The sequence below is a fragment of the Enhydra lutris genome, unplaced genomic scaffold (genome assembly GCF_002288905.1).
Source record: "Enhydra lutris kenyoni isolate GAN:26980312 unplaced genomic scaffold, ASM228890v2 scaffoldscaffold9, whole genome shotgun sequence".
NCBI lineage: Eukaryota > Metazoa > Chordata > Mammalia > Carnivora > Mustelidae > Enhydra > Enhydra lutris.
Window position 1 is genome coordinate 33665938 of NW_019154093.1, and position 16453 is coordinate 33682390.

A 16453-nucleotide genomic window follows, 5' to 3' on the forward strand; every position below is an offset into this window, starting at 1 on the left:
CGGTGTAAGAGTGAGTCTTAAAATCATAGTATGTGGGTGTTGAGGCTCCAGCTCCTACATCAGTGATTGATGGGCCATGGTGGTACCCAGGCGCCCTGAATCTCAGGCCGTTTCCTCTCTATCTGGCTTCCCTTTATCTAGTTCTTACTCAACAAAGTGAATAAAAGATCTGTCGGAAAAAAAAAAAAAGTCTGCAAGATCCAAAACACCATAGTACTCAGTCAGGTTCCAAGGCCACGCACTTTGTGTGACTTTCAGTGATTCAGTTTATCACAGTCCCGTGTAGATAGTTACATTCGAGGGTCAGAACTACAGGGGATCTTTGAGATATGAGTTAAACCCGTGCCTCAGGTTGTAGATAATGAAACTGAGACTAAATATATTGATTGACTTGGTCTTCTGAAACCATTTCATATCCTGTGGAATGAAGATGATACTACTATCTGGTAGGGAGAGACTGAGAATCTGCTGAAGTATTTTTCTTTGAAGGGCAGTATAAGCCCTGAGAAATGATACAACGTTGGTTTTGCTATATTGTTGTAGAGGCCTCAGCTGCTTACTTTGTTCTAGTCATCTTAGTACATTCACAGACTTTTCCTCACTTCACTAAATCTGCACCTGGTTTCTAGCAAGTTATAGAGAGGTGGTGTTCTGAGAAAGCATTTGAGTGACATAGCAACACTCATTTTCTCCTCTTTCTAACTTTCAAGTGAGCCAGAGACCACAAAAAACACAAAACAGAAGTTAAGCAAAACCTGGTCAGTGTGGTTTTCTACTGTTCACCTTGATAGCAGAGCTCGTCTGCCTTGTCTTTGTCCACTAATACATTCAGTATGAGCACAGGCTGTTCACAGAGCATCTCCTTTGGTCCCAGCGTTGCTTTGCGGGTCATTTCTGGAGGGTCCACGAGGCCCTCATTGATGGTATTTATGGGTCATCCAGCAGATAAATCTACAGTCCTCCTTTGTCCATGAAGACATTGGTATGCCAGTCCCATTCCTGTGCAGTCTGGAATCCTCAGGTTCCACTGTTGGCCCTGGGGGAAATTGTAAGGGTAGGACGGGCTTGTGGAGTGGCCCAGGAGGCAGGCTTCATCCCTGTGACAACTCTTCAGTATTAATTTAATGAATGAACTCACAGGACAAAGAAACACAGCTTTCCTTCCATCGTCTAGGTGCCGCCTTTGACCCATTTGGAGGACCTTCTAAACCATCAGGTCAAGATCTCCTGGGTTCTTTTCTGACCACATCCAGTGCTTCCAGTGACCCCTTTCTTCAGCCTACAAGAAGTCCTTCACCTACAGTGCATGGTAAGAATGTATTTTAATTAATTAATTAGTTAGTTAATCTCTAAAAGATTTTATTTATTTATTTATTTATTTATTTATTTATTTATTTAGAGAGAATGTGTATGTGAGTGGGGAGAGGGGGCAGGGGGCTGGGAGAGGGAGTGAGTCATCAAAATGGCCTTTGTGGCCCTATGTGCTCTCATACCCCAGTGCTGTGACCTCATGTCCTCTCCCTCCTGCTCTCTCCATTCTAGCCTAATATGGTCTACTGGTTAGAAGATGCTTATCACCCACTCTCGGCCAGTTAGCACCCCTTTGTTTTGTCACTATACTTCTTCTTTTGACCTGTGTCATGACAGTGACTGGAAAGAGTTTTCCACTACCTTGCTGGAGAAACAATTATTCCACTGTTAGTGGGTCAGTTGCATCATCTTCATACAGGATAGCATATAGGTCAGACTGAGAGGTTAGATTTCCCACCTCTGACTTCTACAAGGTATCACCAATCTCTTCTGAAAATCAAGAAATGTTGCCGTTGAGTTCTGCAGATATTTATTGAATATCTACTCTGAAGACAGCAATCACTTGGGATATATTATTGGAAGAAAAAGTAGATAACCATTATGAAAGGCAGAAATAGAAATTTAAAATACTAGGTGATTACCTTTTCATCTGTATGTTCCTACATCTTCAACAGATTCTACATTTCTTGAGGCTAGACAATGTCTTTTAGTTCTCTGTTCCCTAGTGCAGTGCCTTACATATGGTGGGTGGTCATAAGGACTTGTGGGCTTGATCAGTAACAAAGCTGAAGTTCACCTTTCATGAAGATGGCACCAAAGGCTAAGAAGGAAACCCCTGCCCCTCCCAAAGCTGAAGGCAAAGCAAAGGTTTTGAAAGACAAGAAGGCAGTGCTGAAAGGCGTCCACAGTCACACACACACAAAAAGATCCTCACGTTGCCTACATTGTAATGACCCAAGACACTGTGTCTCTGAAGGTAGCCCAAATATTCTCAAAGGAGCACCCCTAGGAGAAACAAGCTTGATCACTATGCCATCATGAAATTCCCCCTGACTGCTGAGTCAGCCATGAAGAAGACAGAAGACAACAACACACTTAGGTTCATTGTGAATGTCAAGACCAACAAGCACCAGATCAAACAGGCTGTGATGAAGCTCTATGACATAGACATGGCCAAGGTCAACACTTTGATCAGACCTGATAGAGAGAAGGAGGCATATGTTCGACTGGTCCCTGAATATGATGCTTTGGATGTTGCCAACAAAATTGGGATCATCTAAACTGAGTACAGCTGGCTAAATCTAAATATAAAGTTTTCCACTATTAAAAAAAAAAAAAAAACAAGGTTGAAGTTCTAATACCAATTTCTACATCCTAGTTGTGTAGAAGACCAAGATCAGAGTTTAAAGGAAATCAAACAGCAAATGTTAGCAAAATTGTCTAATTTCCACCACAGTTTTCATGGGTTACTATGGTAGAAGAGAAATAGGAAGGAAAGAACTATTATGACTGATAAGGGCATGTTCTTTTTAACTCAATGACAGGAAAGTACAAGATGTCTTAGTTGTTACTAAGTTGAGAGCAAACCTTGGTAATGGTAATTTCGGTGCTTTGATGTTTCTTTTGGTGGTGGTGGGGTAATACTATTTGCCATGTAAGTTTAATGTTTACATTTTACTCACTGATTTTGTGGACAGAACCTACAGGTGCCTTAAAAAGAAATTGTTTCTTATGGTCTCTTGTTTCTTACTTGGATTTTATAGATTCAGAAAAAGCTTACTCTACCAATGTGTATTCCTCTAATATACCTGATTCTCTGTAGCTGAACATTTCTTCTAAATTCTACATTTGGAATTTTGAGAGGAGTCAGAATGATCTCTCTCAAAACTGCAGTAAGTTAGTTTTGAGCGATTATGAACGATGACACTGGCATAATAGGTGACATATATAGTTAGTGCTCAATACATGCTCCGATTGACTCATCATTCTCCAGTCACAGCAGAGGGGAAAACAAAGTTTTAGTTCTAAGCCAATCATAGCTCTCATACACTTATTAATACCAACTTAAGCAAATGGCGTGTAAGTTTCTTTTTACCTTTTCTTGTTGGTCTTTGTGTTAAACGTAGAGGTAGAACACACAAAAATGAGTAAGATAGCTCTTACCTTCAAGGAACTAGCAATTTAATGGAAACTAGACGTATGCATAGTTATAACTCAAAGTGTGGATGGAAGTTAAATATAGGTGAGCCAAAGAAGGAAGAGAAACAAACAGTATATGGGTTCTACCAAACTGTCATGTAAGTCACCATAGATGAAGGCACAAAAATACCAGTGTTGCAGAATCTGGGAGAGCTCAGAAGTGGAGCCGAATCACTTGGGACATTGGCAGGTCACGCAGGCTTCATGGAAAGGACAGCGTTTTTCTGTGTGAACTCAGGAAAGCAGGTTCTCAGCTATTTTGTTATTATTCTTTTTCTTCTCCCCATTTGCAGCTTCTAGTACACCTGCTGTGAACATTCAGCCAGATGTTTCAGGAGGTTGGGACTGGCATACCAAACCAGGTAAAAGTCAGCAGGTTATTTTTGTGCACATTTAGCCAATTGCTAAAGCATAATCCTTTACCCGAGCTGTCATGAGTACTTGCAGAGTATTATAGCCCACCCATGTGATTTCCTAAGACTCACCTTCTGGGGGAGCTTTTCACACGGCCTTTGGTGACATGATAGTAGTGTGTTTGATTCATTATTTAACTATTCCCAGTTTCATTTGCTGAATGTGTCTTGAAAATAGAATTAGGCAAATCTGGGTATATAGCTAACTCAGCCACTTAGAAGCACTCAGATTTTTTATAAGCCCGAATCTCCATTTTTAATCTGTAAAATGGGGTTCATAATTCTTGTCCCACACAGTTTGTACAAATTCAAATGAAATAGCTTATATGAAATTTTCTGGCATAGAGTAGGTACTGAATAATCTGAGTTGTCTTCTTTCTTAACAAAGGACTTGTTTTAGTGTTGAATTTGTCTATAATAAATAAATTCTCTTGGGGCACTTGGGTGGCTCAGTGGGTTAAAGCCTCTGCCTTCAGCTCAGGTCATGATCCCAGAGTCCTGGGATCGAGCCCTGCATTGGGCTCTCTGCTTAGCAGGGAGCCTGCTTCCTCCTCTCTCTCTGCCTGTTTCTCTGCCTACTTGTGATCTCTGTCAAATAAATAAATAAAAATCTTTAAAAATAAATAAATAAATAAATAATAAATTCTCTTTCTTATGGCTAGTATGGTATTTCTTGAGAGCCATTTTATATGATTGTATTTCCAGTCCTGTGCAAGTTAACACACACACTCATTTGCTTATCACAGCAACTTTTTGAAGCAGTTGCTATTTCCTTATTTAACCAAAAAGAAAATTTTGAATCTCAGAGAAGTTATGCAACATGCAAAATTACTCAGCTAGGAAGCAGCAGAGCCAGAATTCAGATCCAGGCCCTACTCCAAACCTCATACAAAAGAATGAAATCAGGTGACCTGAGAGGTAAACACTGGATATAATAGTTCCCAGGGATGGCCAATAAATGACATTAGCCTCCTCTGTTCCCTGTCCCTGTTCCAAGCTGCTCTTCACTTAAGTTGGAGAAATAAGGTCTAGCAACTTCTAACGAACTTGCAAACCCTGTCCTGATTTGCCCTCAGAGCAAGATGAGCCGTAGCTCTGGATTTCTGAATTGCAGAATTCAGCCTCGACGACTAACTCACTTTTAGTCATTTTATTTCCTTTTCAGGAAGTTTTGGAGTGGGAAGCAAGTCAGCTGCCACCAGCCCAACGGGATCCTCTCATGGCACACCCACCCATCAAAACAAGCCACAGACTCTGGATCCTTTTGCTGACCTTGGGACACTAGGTATGAACTCAGCAGGTTAAGATATAAGTTTGGCTACAAAGCCTTACGTCTAAATCTCTGGTGTTCCAACAAGCTGGTATCGTTCCCTGGGACCTGAAATAGTATGTATTCTTAATCAATACTCTGAAATCTGAGATGGGCTTTAAAAAAAAAAAAAACAAAACAGGCTTCAAATACTGGTTGGAATCAACTGCTAGTACACCATTTCTCCAGTGCCCAATTTTGGATTAGTAACGTGAATACAGTCAGAACCTTCAGGTGCTCCTGATAACAGAGTTTGGCTCAGCAGAGGTAACGAACTTGTCGGGAAATGCTGAACAATGAGGCTGGTCACATAGATTTGTGCCATATGGGGCCCACCACACACAGGCCTTCCTGTGATGGTACCCCTAAGACCCTCACGTCGGCATCCGTCTTCTCTCCACTGCCTACAGTGCTCTCTGATCAGTTTGTAAATTTCCATACAAAAAATAGACTCTCTAGTATTTTCAAAGTGTTTTTCATCATATGTTAATTCATCGTTGCAAGATAAGTGTTCCATGAGCAAGTAATTTTGGAAGCACCAAGTTTATTGGACTTTAATTATTGCAAAAGCTTCTGAGCACAGTGATGGTGTTCATGGTGATGTTCCCCAAAAGGATACAGTTTGCAGGGTTCTCAAACCATCTCACCAAGGAACTTTTTTTTAAGGAGCAGTTCTTTGGACTAGTATGCCGTGAAACCTTTTCTTTCTCTTTTTTCCTTCTTCCTCTGGGTAGTGCGGAGTTAAATAAGGATAGAGTATCCCAGACACAAAGCTTTGAATTGGCCATGCTGATAGCTTAGGTTCTCAAGAGAGCCCTTCTTGGGGCCCCTGGGTGGCTCAGTGGGTTAAGCCTCTTCCTTTGGCTCAGGTCATGATCTCAGGGTACTGGGAGCGAGCCCTCCCTCCAGCTCTCTGCTCAGCAGGGAGCCTTCTTCCCCCTCTCTCTCTGCCTGCCTCTCTGCCTACTTGTGATCTCTCTCTGTGTCCAATAAATAAATAAAATCTTTAAAAAACAAAAAAAAAGAGAGAGCCCTTCTGAAGCTTGAGAGCTTAATCGTCTGCAGGTGTTGAGAGCATGACTCCATTTTTGCCAGTAATTGTGTCAGAACCTTGACCTTCCATCATAAACTCCTTAGATTTTTTTTTCTTTTAAGAACTCTCAAAGTCATTTTCCTTTCTTTCCTTTTCCTTTTTAATATACATTTTGCATTTTAAAATAATAATATCAGGTGAAATTCTGTGTCAAATAAAATCTTATTCACTGCTCATTTTTTATCCATTCAACAGCTGTTTACTAAGTGCCTTCTGTGTGCTAACATTGTCTTAATAAAAACCAACCACACAAAGAAAACTGAAACAAAATTCCTGCCTTTCTAAAACCTATATTCTAGAAAGGGAAAGAAACAGTAAATGAGTAAATATATAATATGGTATCAAATAATAAAAAATAACAATGTTATTTTAAGAGTTTTACATGTATTATTCCGTTTAATCTCCTCAGTAGTCTTTTGAAGTATTGGGACTGGTATCCTCATTTTGCAGATGAGGAAACTGGGGCACAAACGATTAAGTAACACACCCAAGTCCCATGGTTTCAACCCCCTGAAGCTCTGGAGCTCACACTCATAAACCCCTTCTTAAGGCATATGGGAAAAAAAATAAAAAGCAAAGAGCATGTGAATGATGGAAGGCCTGGGGTGTTATTTTAGGTATCAAGTGGTTAGGAAAGGCCTCTCTGAAGAGGTGATCTTTATAGAAGATTCTTTTTAAAACTCCAGCCTCACATTCTGCATTTAGATACACACATTCTACTTTTAGATACAAATCTGGAATGGTTCCTTTGCCCTTTTTTTTCTTTCTTTTTTTCTTTGCATGACATTGATCCTTGAGGGATATAGGCCAGGTAAGAGAGTCTCAATTTGGTTTTGATGTTAACTTTGATAACTTGCTTTAAGGGGTGTCTGCCAGGTTTCTTCATTATAAAGTTACCATTGTTTCCCTTTGTAATTGTTGAGTAATCTGGAGATAATTTGAGGCTATCCTATCTGAGAATATTTTATTCTCCATCTGATTTAGCTACTGGTATTAACAGTCATTAATGATTCTTGCCTGAAGCAGTTATTACTATGCTGGTTGTGAAATTGTGATTATCTGATTCTGTCCTTGTTTTTGTATATATTAATTGGCATTCAACTGTAAAAAAGAGTCTCTTTCTCTCTCTCTCATCAGATTGGACTAATGGATTTTTTTAAAAGATTTATTTAGTTTTATTTGTTTATTTGACAGAGAGAGAGAGAGAGAGAGAGAGATCACAAGTAGGCAGAGAGGCAGGCAGAGAGAGAGAGAGAGGTGGAAGCAGGCTCCCTGCTGAGCAGAGAGCCGGATGCTGGGCTTGATCCCAGGACCCAGAGATCACGACCTGAGCCGAAGGCAGAGGCTTAACCCACTGAGCCACCCGGGCACCCCAATGTATTCTTTTTTGATTCATTACTGTCATTACTTTCTGTAATGTTCACGTCTCAGATTTAGTTTGGTTTGTGAAAACTCTTTTTTTTTCCTGGCTCCTATGTCCTTTTCACTTGTGTCCGTCAGTGTTTGAGAACCTTCCTTCTTTATGGCACAATAAGATGCTCCAGGCTTGTCTTGAAATATTTGTTCCCCAGTCCTAAAATCAGTCATTCTCCAAGGAATCCTTATTCCCTTTTGTGGAGAATGGCATTTGGAAACCAAGGTCTGTGTGCCAAGTGTGTTCACTGGTACCGGCGTGAGTGTCATTGCTCTGCCTTTCAGAAGCTAGAGAGAGGAGATGAACAGGCGTAATTGAAATATAAAATCCCTTGCAGTACGGCAGGACTCTTCCCTACCTTGCCTTATTCTGCACATGTGGCTTCTATTGCTCTGGATCTCAACAACACTAACTGTCCTACAACAAAAATAATTTCAGAATAGCTACACCCATATCACTACAACAACGAACCTACTGGGAAGAGTTCAGGAGTTCTTTGCCCGTTTTGAAAGATAGTAATTCTTACAACTGCTAGGAAAACTGGTTTCCTAAATTTCTTTATTTTTCAAGTCACATAATTTAGGAAAGGTAAGTGACTTTTCCAAAGCCACACAGTGAACAGGTCATAAGCAAGGTCTGCAAGCCAGAATTTTTGACGCCCTGGCAATTGCTCTGAGGATTAAAATGAAACTTCCCAATTGCCTAGCTGCAGTTCAGAAAAGGCAAAAGACAGTGTCCTTCTCCTAAAGATATTTTCACATTCAGCAATTCTGGTGCGAACACCAGTGCCTTAGTTTGTCCCCTAGACATTCTGATCTAATTGGTCTGACGGTGGCCTGGGTGTAGGGAGTTGTTAAAAGCTCCCTAGGTGATTATAATGCACAACCAAGGCTGATAGCCACGGCTCTGGCTTTTAATGAGGATAGCAGTGGCCTCTGGGTTTAGCCGCTGCTTTACATTTTTGTCAGTTCCCTGCTTCAGTAGCATTAAAAATTAAGTTTTTGAACATGGGTAGAGAATATTCTGGAAGATTAGGCATCAGAAGGTCCTACAATGTTGATAAGCCCCTTGAGAGCAGGATCAGAATTTGTCTTTTCACTGCCGTGTCTGCAGCCTAGCATGTGAAAGATGCTCGATAGTGTTTTATAAATGAATGAATAAATGGCAGTGTAATGGGAATATGGAAGCTTTTTTTTTTAAGTTTTTAGGCTTTTCCATATTTATTGAATTTTAAATTATATATATGGATATATATATATATATATTCTGAATTTATCTATCATATATATATATATATATATATATATATATATATATTCAGAAGGAAGATAGTAAGCATCCTTAAACTGTAAAATGAAATCCCAGTGCAGAGCGAATACCCAGTCTAAGGTGTACGTTGATGTGCTGTTGACAGGGGCTCATGAAAGAGGCTTCCGGCTCTGAGTTACCCACTGACAGGGGGCAATGCCAAGCTTCAGAGATTCTGTCATTACCTTTTCCTATTACCAAGTATTTATTGAGCCCTTATGATGTACTGGTGTATAGTGGGCATATGAACTTGCATCATAATATAATATGTAACGCCTTCTAATTCACTTAATTCAGGGTTTGTGAAATATTTTCATATAGCCTTTGTGTCTTTATGGTATACCTGTGATATAGATGTAGTTCTGGTTTTACAAATGAGGAAACTGAGGCTCCATGAGTTGAAGTTTTTCACTGAGCTTCAGAAGAACAAAGATTCTCTGTAGTTCATATTCCCAGTGCTGCATCCCCAGCGCTCAGCACAGGAGATGGCACATAGATGCTCTATAAATACTGATGAGTGAATGTATGGATGGTGAATGACTAGATGGATGGATGAATAAATGCGTTCATGAATGGGTGATAGAGCTGAGACTCAAGCTCAGATTGACTCCAAGTTATAGTGTCCATAAGGCAGCATTCCCAGTGAGGAAGGAAGAAGGAGTCCTAGATGAATAAAGGGAAAAGCCTATAGAGAGAAGAGACAGTAAGGGGTAACTGGCAGTGACAGGCTCAGAGATTTGGGGAGGAATTGGGGATCCTGGGTGCAGCAAATGAACATGACATTTGGAGGTAGGATGCCTGTTGTCAAGCCCCAGCACTGGTAACTAGCTGTGTGATCATGAGCACGTCAGGAAACGTCTCTGAGTTTCGGATTTTCTCGTTGTTAAAGTGGGGTCAACACGAAAAAACGCTCAACATCACTTGGCATCAGGGAGATACAAAACAAAACCACAATGAGATACCGGTCAGAATGGCTAAAGTTAACAGTTCAGGAAACAACAGATATTGGCAAGGATGTGGAGAAAGGGGAGCCTTTTTATGCTGTTGGTGGGAATACAAACTGGTGCAACCACTCTGGAAGACAGTATGGAGGTTTCTCAAAAAGTTAAAGATAGAGCTACCCTGTGATCTAGCAATTGCACTATTAGGTATTGATCCAAAGGATACAAACAGTGATTTGAAGGGGCACATGTACCCCAATGTTAATAGCAGCAAAGTGTCCACAACAGCCAAACTATGGGAAGAGTCCAGATGTCCACTGACAGATGAAAGGGTAGAGAAGATGTGGTATAGATATATGATGAAATATTACGTAGCCATCAAAAAGAATGAAATCTTGCCACTTGCAATAATGTGGATGAAACTAGAGGGTATTATGCTAAGAGAAATCAGTCAGAGAAAGAAAAATATTATATGAGTTCATTCATATGTGGAATTTAAGAAACAAATCAGTTGAACATAGGGGAAGGGAAGGAAAAATAAGAGAATATCAGAGAGGAAGACAAACTGTAAGAGACTCTTAAATATAGAAAACTAACTGAAGGTTGCTGGAGGGGAGGTGGGTGGGAGGATGGGGTATCTGGGTGATGGGCATTAGGAGGACACTTGATGGAATGAGCACTGGGTATTATATGCACCTGATGGTTCACTGAATTCTACCTATGAAATTAATAATATACTCTATGTTAATTAAATTTAAAATAAAAATAAATATAAAAATAAGTACTTATGGATTAAAATATAAAAACTATAAAGGGGGATCAGTAGTACTGCCTACCTCCTTAAGAGTGTTGTATAGATTGAAAGCAGTAATATACACAAGCGTATTTTGTACATAAATGTTAGTTATTTTATTATCACTGTTACTTTGGGTTTGGTGCATGAAAGATCACTACATTCCAGTTTCTCATTTTACCTCTTTAAACACAAGCCACAGCTGGTCTTTGTATTTTGGAAACAGCCCAACATGTACGCAGTGAGTACTTAAAAGTTAGGAGGTTGTGGAATCAGAATTCTATTTAGATTCCTGGCACAAATGAATAATTTTTTTAAGCTTGAGTAAGATCCTTTGCCTGGTTCAAAGTTGTCATAGCGTTGGCTGTGTTTACTCTCCTGCAATGAAATGCAAGAAGTGTGAAATTGAAACCTACTTGTGAAATTTCAGAGCATCTTTGTTTACTCTTGGGCACTAACCACGTTTGTTCTTAACAACAAACAATGATTAATCTTGATCATTGACATGTAAGTAGTAGTACCTTAGTGAGTGAACATATTTCGCTTTATTTTCTGTTCTTGTCATTTCTTAGTTTTTCTTCCGGTGAGGAAAACAGAATGTGCTTAGAAGGTGGGAGGGAGAAAAGAGATGGCACAGTGGGAAAAACTGGGGCTCTTCAGGCTTGGAGTCAAAGACCCGGATTCCAGTCTCAGTTGCCACTTGCTGGCTGTGTGACTTGGAAAAAATCACCTAACTGCTCTGGACTGCAGTTTGTTTATCTGAAGAAAATGATGCGGCTATTAATACATACCTAAAAATGTCACTGTGGAGATTAAAGGAAACACATACCTGCAGTTTCTTTAACTATTAGGAAGGTTAATTGTGTTATCAGTCAAAGTAATTTCCACTAAAATCACTGAAAACAGTAACTTGGGACAAGGCTCTTCAAAATAGCATTCCTGTCTCTTTCTCTCTTTGTTTCCATAGGTAGTTCTTCATTTGCCAGCAAACCCACCACACCAACTGGATTGGGTGGAGGATTTCCACCTCTCAGCTCACCGCAGAAAGCATCTCCCCAGCCCATGGGGGGAGGGTGGCAGCAGGGAGGTGGCTACAGCTGGCAACAGACACAGTCTAAGCCACAGACCAGCATCCCCCACTCATCTCCCCAGCACCGACCCAACTACAACGTGAGCTTCTCAGCCGTGCCTGGGGGGCAGAGTGAACGTGGGAAAGGATCAGCTAATTTGGGTAAGGATGATGGTGTGTAGCCTGACCAGAGGGTAACCTGTATTGTCATACTACCTGTGTGCATGTATGTCCGAAGGAAACAGAACACAATTCCAGTGCTTTCTGAGTGAATCTTATAGTTGTAGAGACACACCATGATCCCTACCCCCCACTCTGTGCCTGAAGCACCTGGGTTTACCATGCTCTTAACACTTATGTCATTTTGTGACTGCTAGTTCACTTGTCTGTCTCTTTCCACCTGGAGACTGGATGGAGAGCAGGGCCTGTGTCATGTTATCATTAGCACCTAGCTTAGTAGGCACTAAATAATACTGAGTGGATGTGAATGGAGGGGTAGCTCGTTCTTGAAGCTGTTATTCCTTTGGAAGAGGGAGTAGAAGAGAAAGTTTGGGAACCTTGCAAGCACTGTTCATATTTGCCCTTGGATCCTGATTAGAGGAGGGTGTCTGTCCTGGACATTTAGTCTTGGTTGTGCTCTGATTGGTGGATATTTCTGAGATCATTTGGTTTTCTATGATGGTTTTTTTCCTCTCTTCTGAGAAGAAAGTTAAAAGAACACAAAGTGGGCCAAGAGCTAAGGCTAGAGGATACTCTGGATAGGCCTCCTTCTTTCCTTTTTCTTTTCTTTTTTTGAAGGGGATTCTTGATAACAAGGAAAAAGTGATATATTTTGCCGAGCAGGGATGGTTAAATTTGAGTTTGTTAAACAGCCTATTATAATGTATTTTACATTTCAGTTGACCTGATCATATTCAAGAACTAAATGTGGAGGGACATGGTGAGGAAATAGGCCTTTCTCTCTATGGAACATGGGAAAGAAAATTCTACCTTTTCTAGTAACTGTAGCTTACTGTATGTCAGGTGCTATTCCAGCCAGTTTCATATATTATTTCATATGACCTTCAAAACCAACCCCATGTTATAGATTAAAAAAAAAAAATCTATGATGGAGATAAATAATTTAAGTCCATGTGGCTTTTAAGTGGCAAGGGCAAGATTGGAACCCAGGCAATGTGGCTCCAGAACCCCTTCTCTTAACTGTCATGCTCTACTGGATATGACACAGGTGCCTTCTCAAAATAATAACATGACAGGGATTTTTGTTGTTGTTGTTGGGAATGTGTAACATCATGTTTGTTCTTTGGTTAGTGGTGGATATTGCTTGGACAATTCCATAGAGCCATGTGGCTTTCCCTCCGTTTTGTATTTTGAGTAGATGTAGGGCGATCGGCTTCAGTCAGCAGATAATTATGGAGTGCTCATCTTCAGTGTAGAGAACATCGGCATTATGGCAGTGAACAAGACAGACAAATACCGTCATCTCAGAGCACTTACATTTTAGCATGTGCGGGTGCGTGTGTCTTACAGTATAGATGTGACAAATGGGTTTCAATTCACATGCCAGCATTGATTGATGGGCATTGATGCATGGATTTCTGTGTTTGGGTTCTGTTCTGTTTTAATTTAATAAACATTTAAATAGTCAGGCACTATTCTAAACCCTTTAAAATGTTAACTTATCAATTCTCACAACAACCCTATGAGGTAAATCGTATTGTTAACACCATCCCTGTTTTACAGATGAGGAAACTGAGGCATACACATGATAACTGACTTGCTTCAAGATTACATTGCCAGTAAGTGGCAGAGCTATGATTAAAGTCTGGGGATCCCAGCCCCAGAGACTTTGCTCTTTGCCACCATGCTAGGCTGCCTCTCCAAACATTAAGAAGGATTGTGAAGCCACAAGCAGACTTGGTGAAAAAGAGCACTGTGCAGGACTCAGACTGTCAGCTGGGTGTGGGCAGGAAAGCAGTGGCATCCATGGACTGCAAGTACCTAAACTCAGGTGTTAGTCCCATTGCTGATACTAACTAGTTGTATGTCTGCGGTGGGTATGCATCACAAGTATCCTCAGCTATGAGAAGATGATGCAAGTGGGAAAGGAGTTATGGAGTTGGATTTAGTCTAATAATCCAGCCTGGAGTCTTAACTTTGCCATGGATATGGTCTTTGATTCTGGGCAAATCTCTTAGGTTCTCCAGACCTCATTTTCCTCATCTGTCACATGGGCATGAGAGTCTCATACCCTGTTCATTGGGTAAGTATAAGGAGTAAGAGGATTAATGCATGTGAAAGCACCTTGGAGACCTTAAGTGTTATGAGGTGATAGGATTTTGTGTTTAAGAGTAAAATTATAATGATTTTTTAAAAAATTCTGTTGCAGAAGGGAAACAAAAAGCAGCTGACTTTGAAGACCTCCTTTCTGGTCAAGGTTTCAATGCACACAAAGACAAAAAGGGGCCTCGAACAATAGCTGAGATGAGAAAGGAGGAAATGGCTAAGGAAATGGATCCTGAGAAATTGAAGGTGAGTGAGCCCCTGGCCCAGTGTGATTATTTGGTGTGACAGTCTTGTGAGAAGGTCAGGGGGTGTGGAGCCATCAGTGTTCCTGGTTCCTGGCTTCCTCACTGCTTCCCTCCACTCTCCACCAGAGCAGTTCTACTTTTATCTGTTTTGATTCTAGAAGTCTAGGTAGCATTGGATTTGGGGAAAAAGAATATTTCCCCATTAAAAAAACAATTATAAACCAGGTACTCCTGATTTAGCCTGGAAACCAAAGGGTGGTTACGTGGATAAATTGTGTGAGGTAGTGGAGAACAGGTCTGTAAAAGATCAAGAGAACTGGAATGTTCTCACAGATGGAGAGGTTGAATTCCTACCTGACAAAATATGCTGACACTAGAACTAACTGGGAGATGGCGCTCTAATCTGTTACCACATTAAAGGATCTCCAGAACCAGGATTAGCACAGCCAGTCCATCTTACACATTTTGAAAAAATGTAACATATTTCCAGACAATTTGAACATTTGTTTAAGATCTATAGATCCTTGGATACTCTTTTTTTTTTTTTAATCTTATTTATTTGACAGAGAGAGATCACAAGTAGGCAGAGAGGCAGGCAGAGAGAAATGGGGAAGCAGGCTCCCCGCTGAGCAGAGAGCCCAATGCGGGGCCAATCCCAGGACCCCGAGATCACGACCCTAGCCGAGGCAGAGGCTCAACCCAATGAGCCACCCAGGCCCCCCTTGGATACTCTTTTGAGGGCAATATGGGATCCTTTGTTTGCATGCTTGCCTTTTTATTTCAAGTAACACCACAGAGGTTTCATTTTTCTTGCAAAACTCTGTGCTTCATCTCAATAACTCTGTGCTTCATCTCGGTTTGTTCATTAGGCAAACTCTGACAGCTTTCTATGAAAGAAAGTGGTTTAAGTCTTTTAAACTATGGTTGGTTATTTAGCTGGTACAAGGTATTTAGTTGCTTGGGAGAGTAGCCATCCTTCACCTTGGCTAAGCCATCACTCATCAACAAATACCCTCTGAGCATCTATTATGTGCTAAATGCTGGTGCATTCTTACAAACCCTTCAACATAATCACCTCATTTGCTCAAACTGAGAATATTCAGATTATGAGCATTCATATAACTACTTGGATTTGTTCATTTGATAATTTCTGAGCAGTATTTTGAACCAGGCATGTTATTTGGCTCTTGAGTTCCACTGATGTATAAGAAACAGTACCTTGTCTCCAACAGCTCTGCATAGTGGCAAAGAAAGGTGATTTCGATAAAGTATCACATATATTATGATAGAAACATGCTCAAGGGATTAGCTCAGAGAAATGTGTTCTTTTTTTCAAGGGATATTTATTTGGTGTCTGTCTGCCAGACACTACACTAGACAGAGGCAGAGAGCAGAGACCAAAGTAGACATGGGTGTGCCCCCACGGGGTCCAGGCTTTAGAAGTGGGATTAGCTCCGGGCGTGGGGCCAAGAGGAAGGAGTTCCTCTTGGCAAGTTGGCAAAGGCAAACAGTACAAAAGTCCCAAGCAGTCTTTAAAAGGATGATGAAGGGTCAGCCAGAAAGACAAGTTAGGAGATGGATGTGGAAAAGTATCCCAGGTTGAGGAAACAGCTTGACATAAGCATGGAGTCCCAAGTAGTTGAGCCCCAAGTAGTTGATGTCGCTGAGGCAGGAGGTGTTTCCAGAGTCTCGATGGAGACCTTGGGGATTGAAACATTTGAATTTCCTAATTCCCTCTGCGTTGACAGATTCTGGAATGGATTGAAGGCAAAGAGAGAAATATCAGAGCACTTCTGTCCACGATGCACACGGTGCTGTGGGCTGGGGAGACCAAGTGGAAACCAGTGGGCATGGCGGACCTGGTAACACCTGAGCAGGTGAAAAAGGTGTACCGGAGGGCTGTGCTGGTGGTGCACCCGGATAAAGTGAGTATAACCTGCCCTTGATGAAGCAGGAGGAATGAAATTATACAATACAACACAACAATGGAATAAGGGGCCTTTACTAGGTGTATGATTTACCGCCGTGTAATTTTTAGGGATCAGATGTAATTTGTGTCCTGGCTTACAATA

At 40.9% G+C, this 16453-nt stretch overlaps 1 protein-coding gene and 1 pseudogene across 3 annotated transcripts in view; both read left to right on the forward strand.

Moving 5' to 3' along the window:
- LOC111143270 (DnaJ heat shock protein family (Hsp40) member C6) overlaps nt 1-16453 on the forward strand; it is a 138129-nt gene that overhangs the window by 119696 nt on the left and 1980 nt on the right. For all 3 annotated transcript variants that reach the window (XM_022496897.1, XM_022496898.1, XM_022496896.1), the window contains exons 13-18: nt 1175-1309; nt 3804-3872; nt 5089-5208; nt 11749-12012; nt 14240-14382; nt 16130-16306. In XM_022496897.1, the coding sequence (XP_022352605.1) occupies nt 1175-1309; nt 3804-3872; nt 5089-5208; nt 11749-12012; nt 14240-14382; nt 16130-16306 (908 nt within the window). The remainder of the gene's footprint in view (nt 1-1174; nt 1310-3803; nt 3873-5088; nt 5209-11748; nt 12013-14239; nt 14383-16129; nt 16307-16453) is intronic.
- On the forward strand, nt 2119-2591 carry LOC111143271 (annotated as a pseudogene).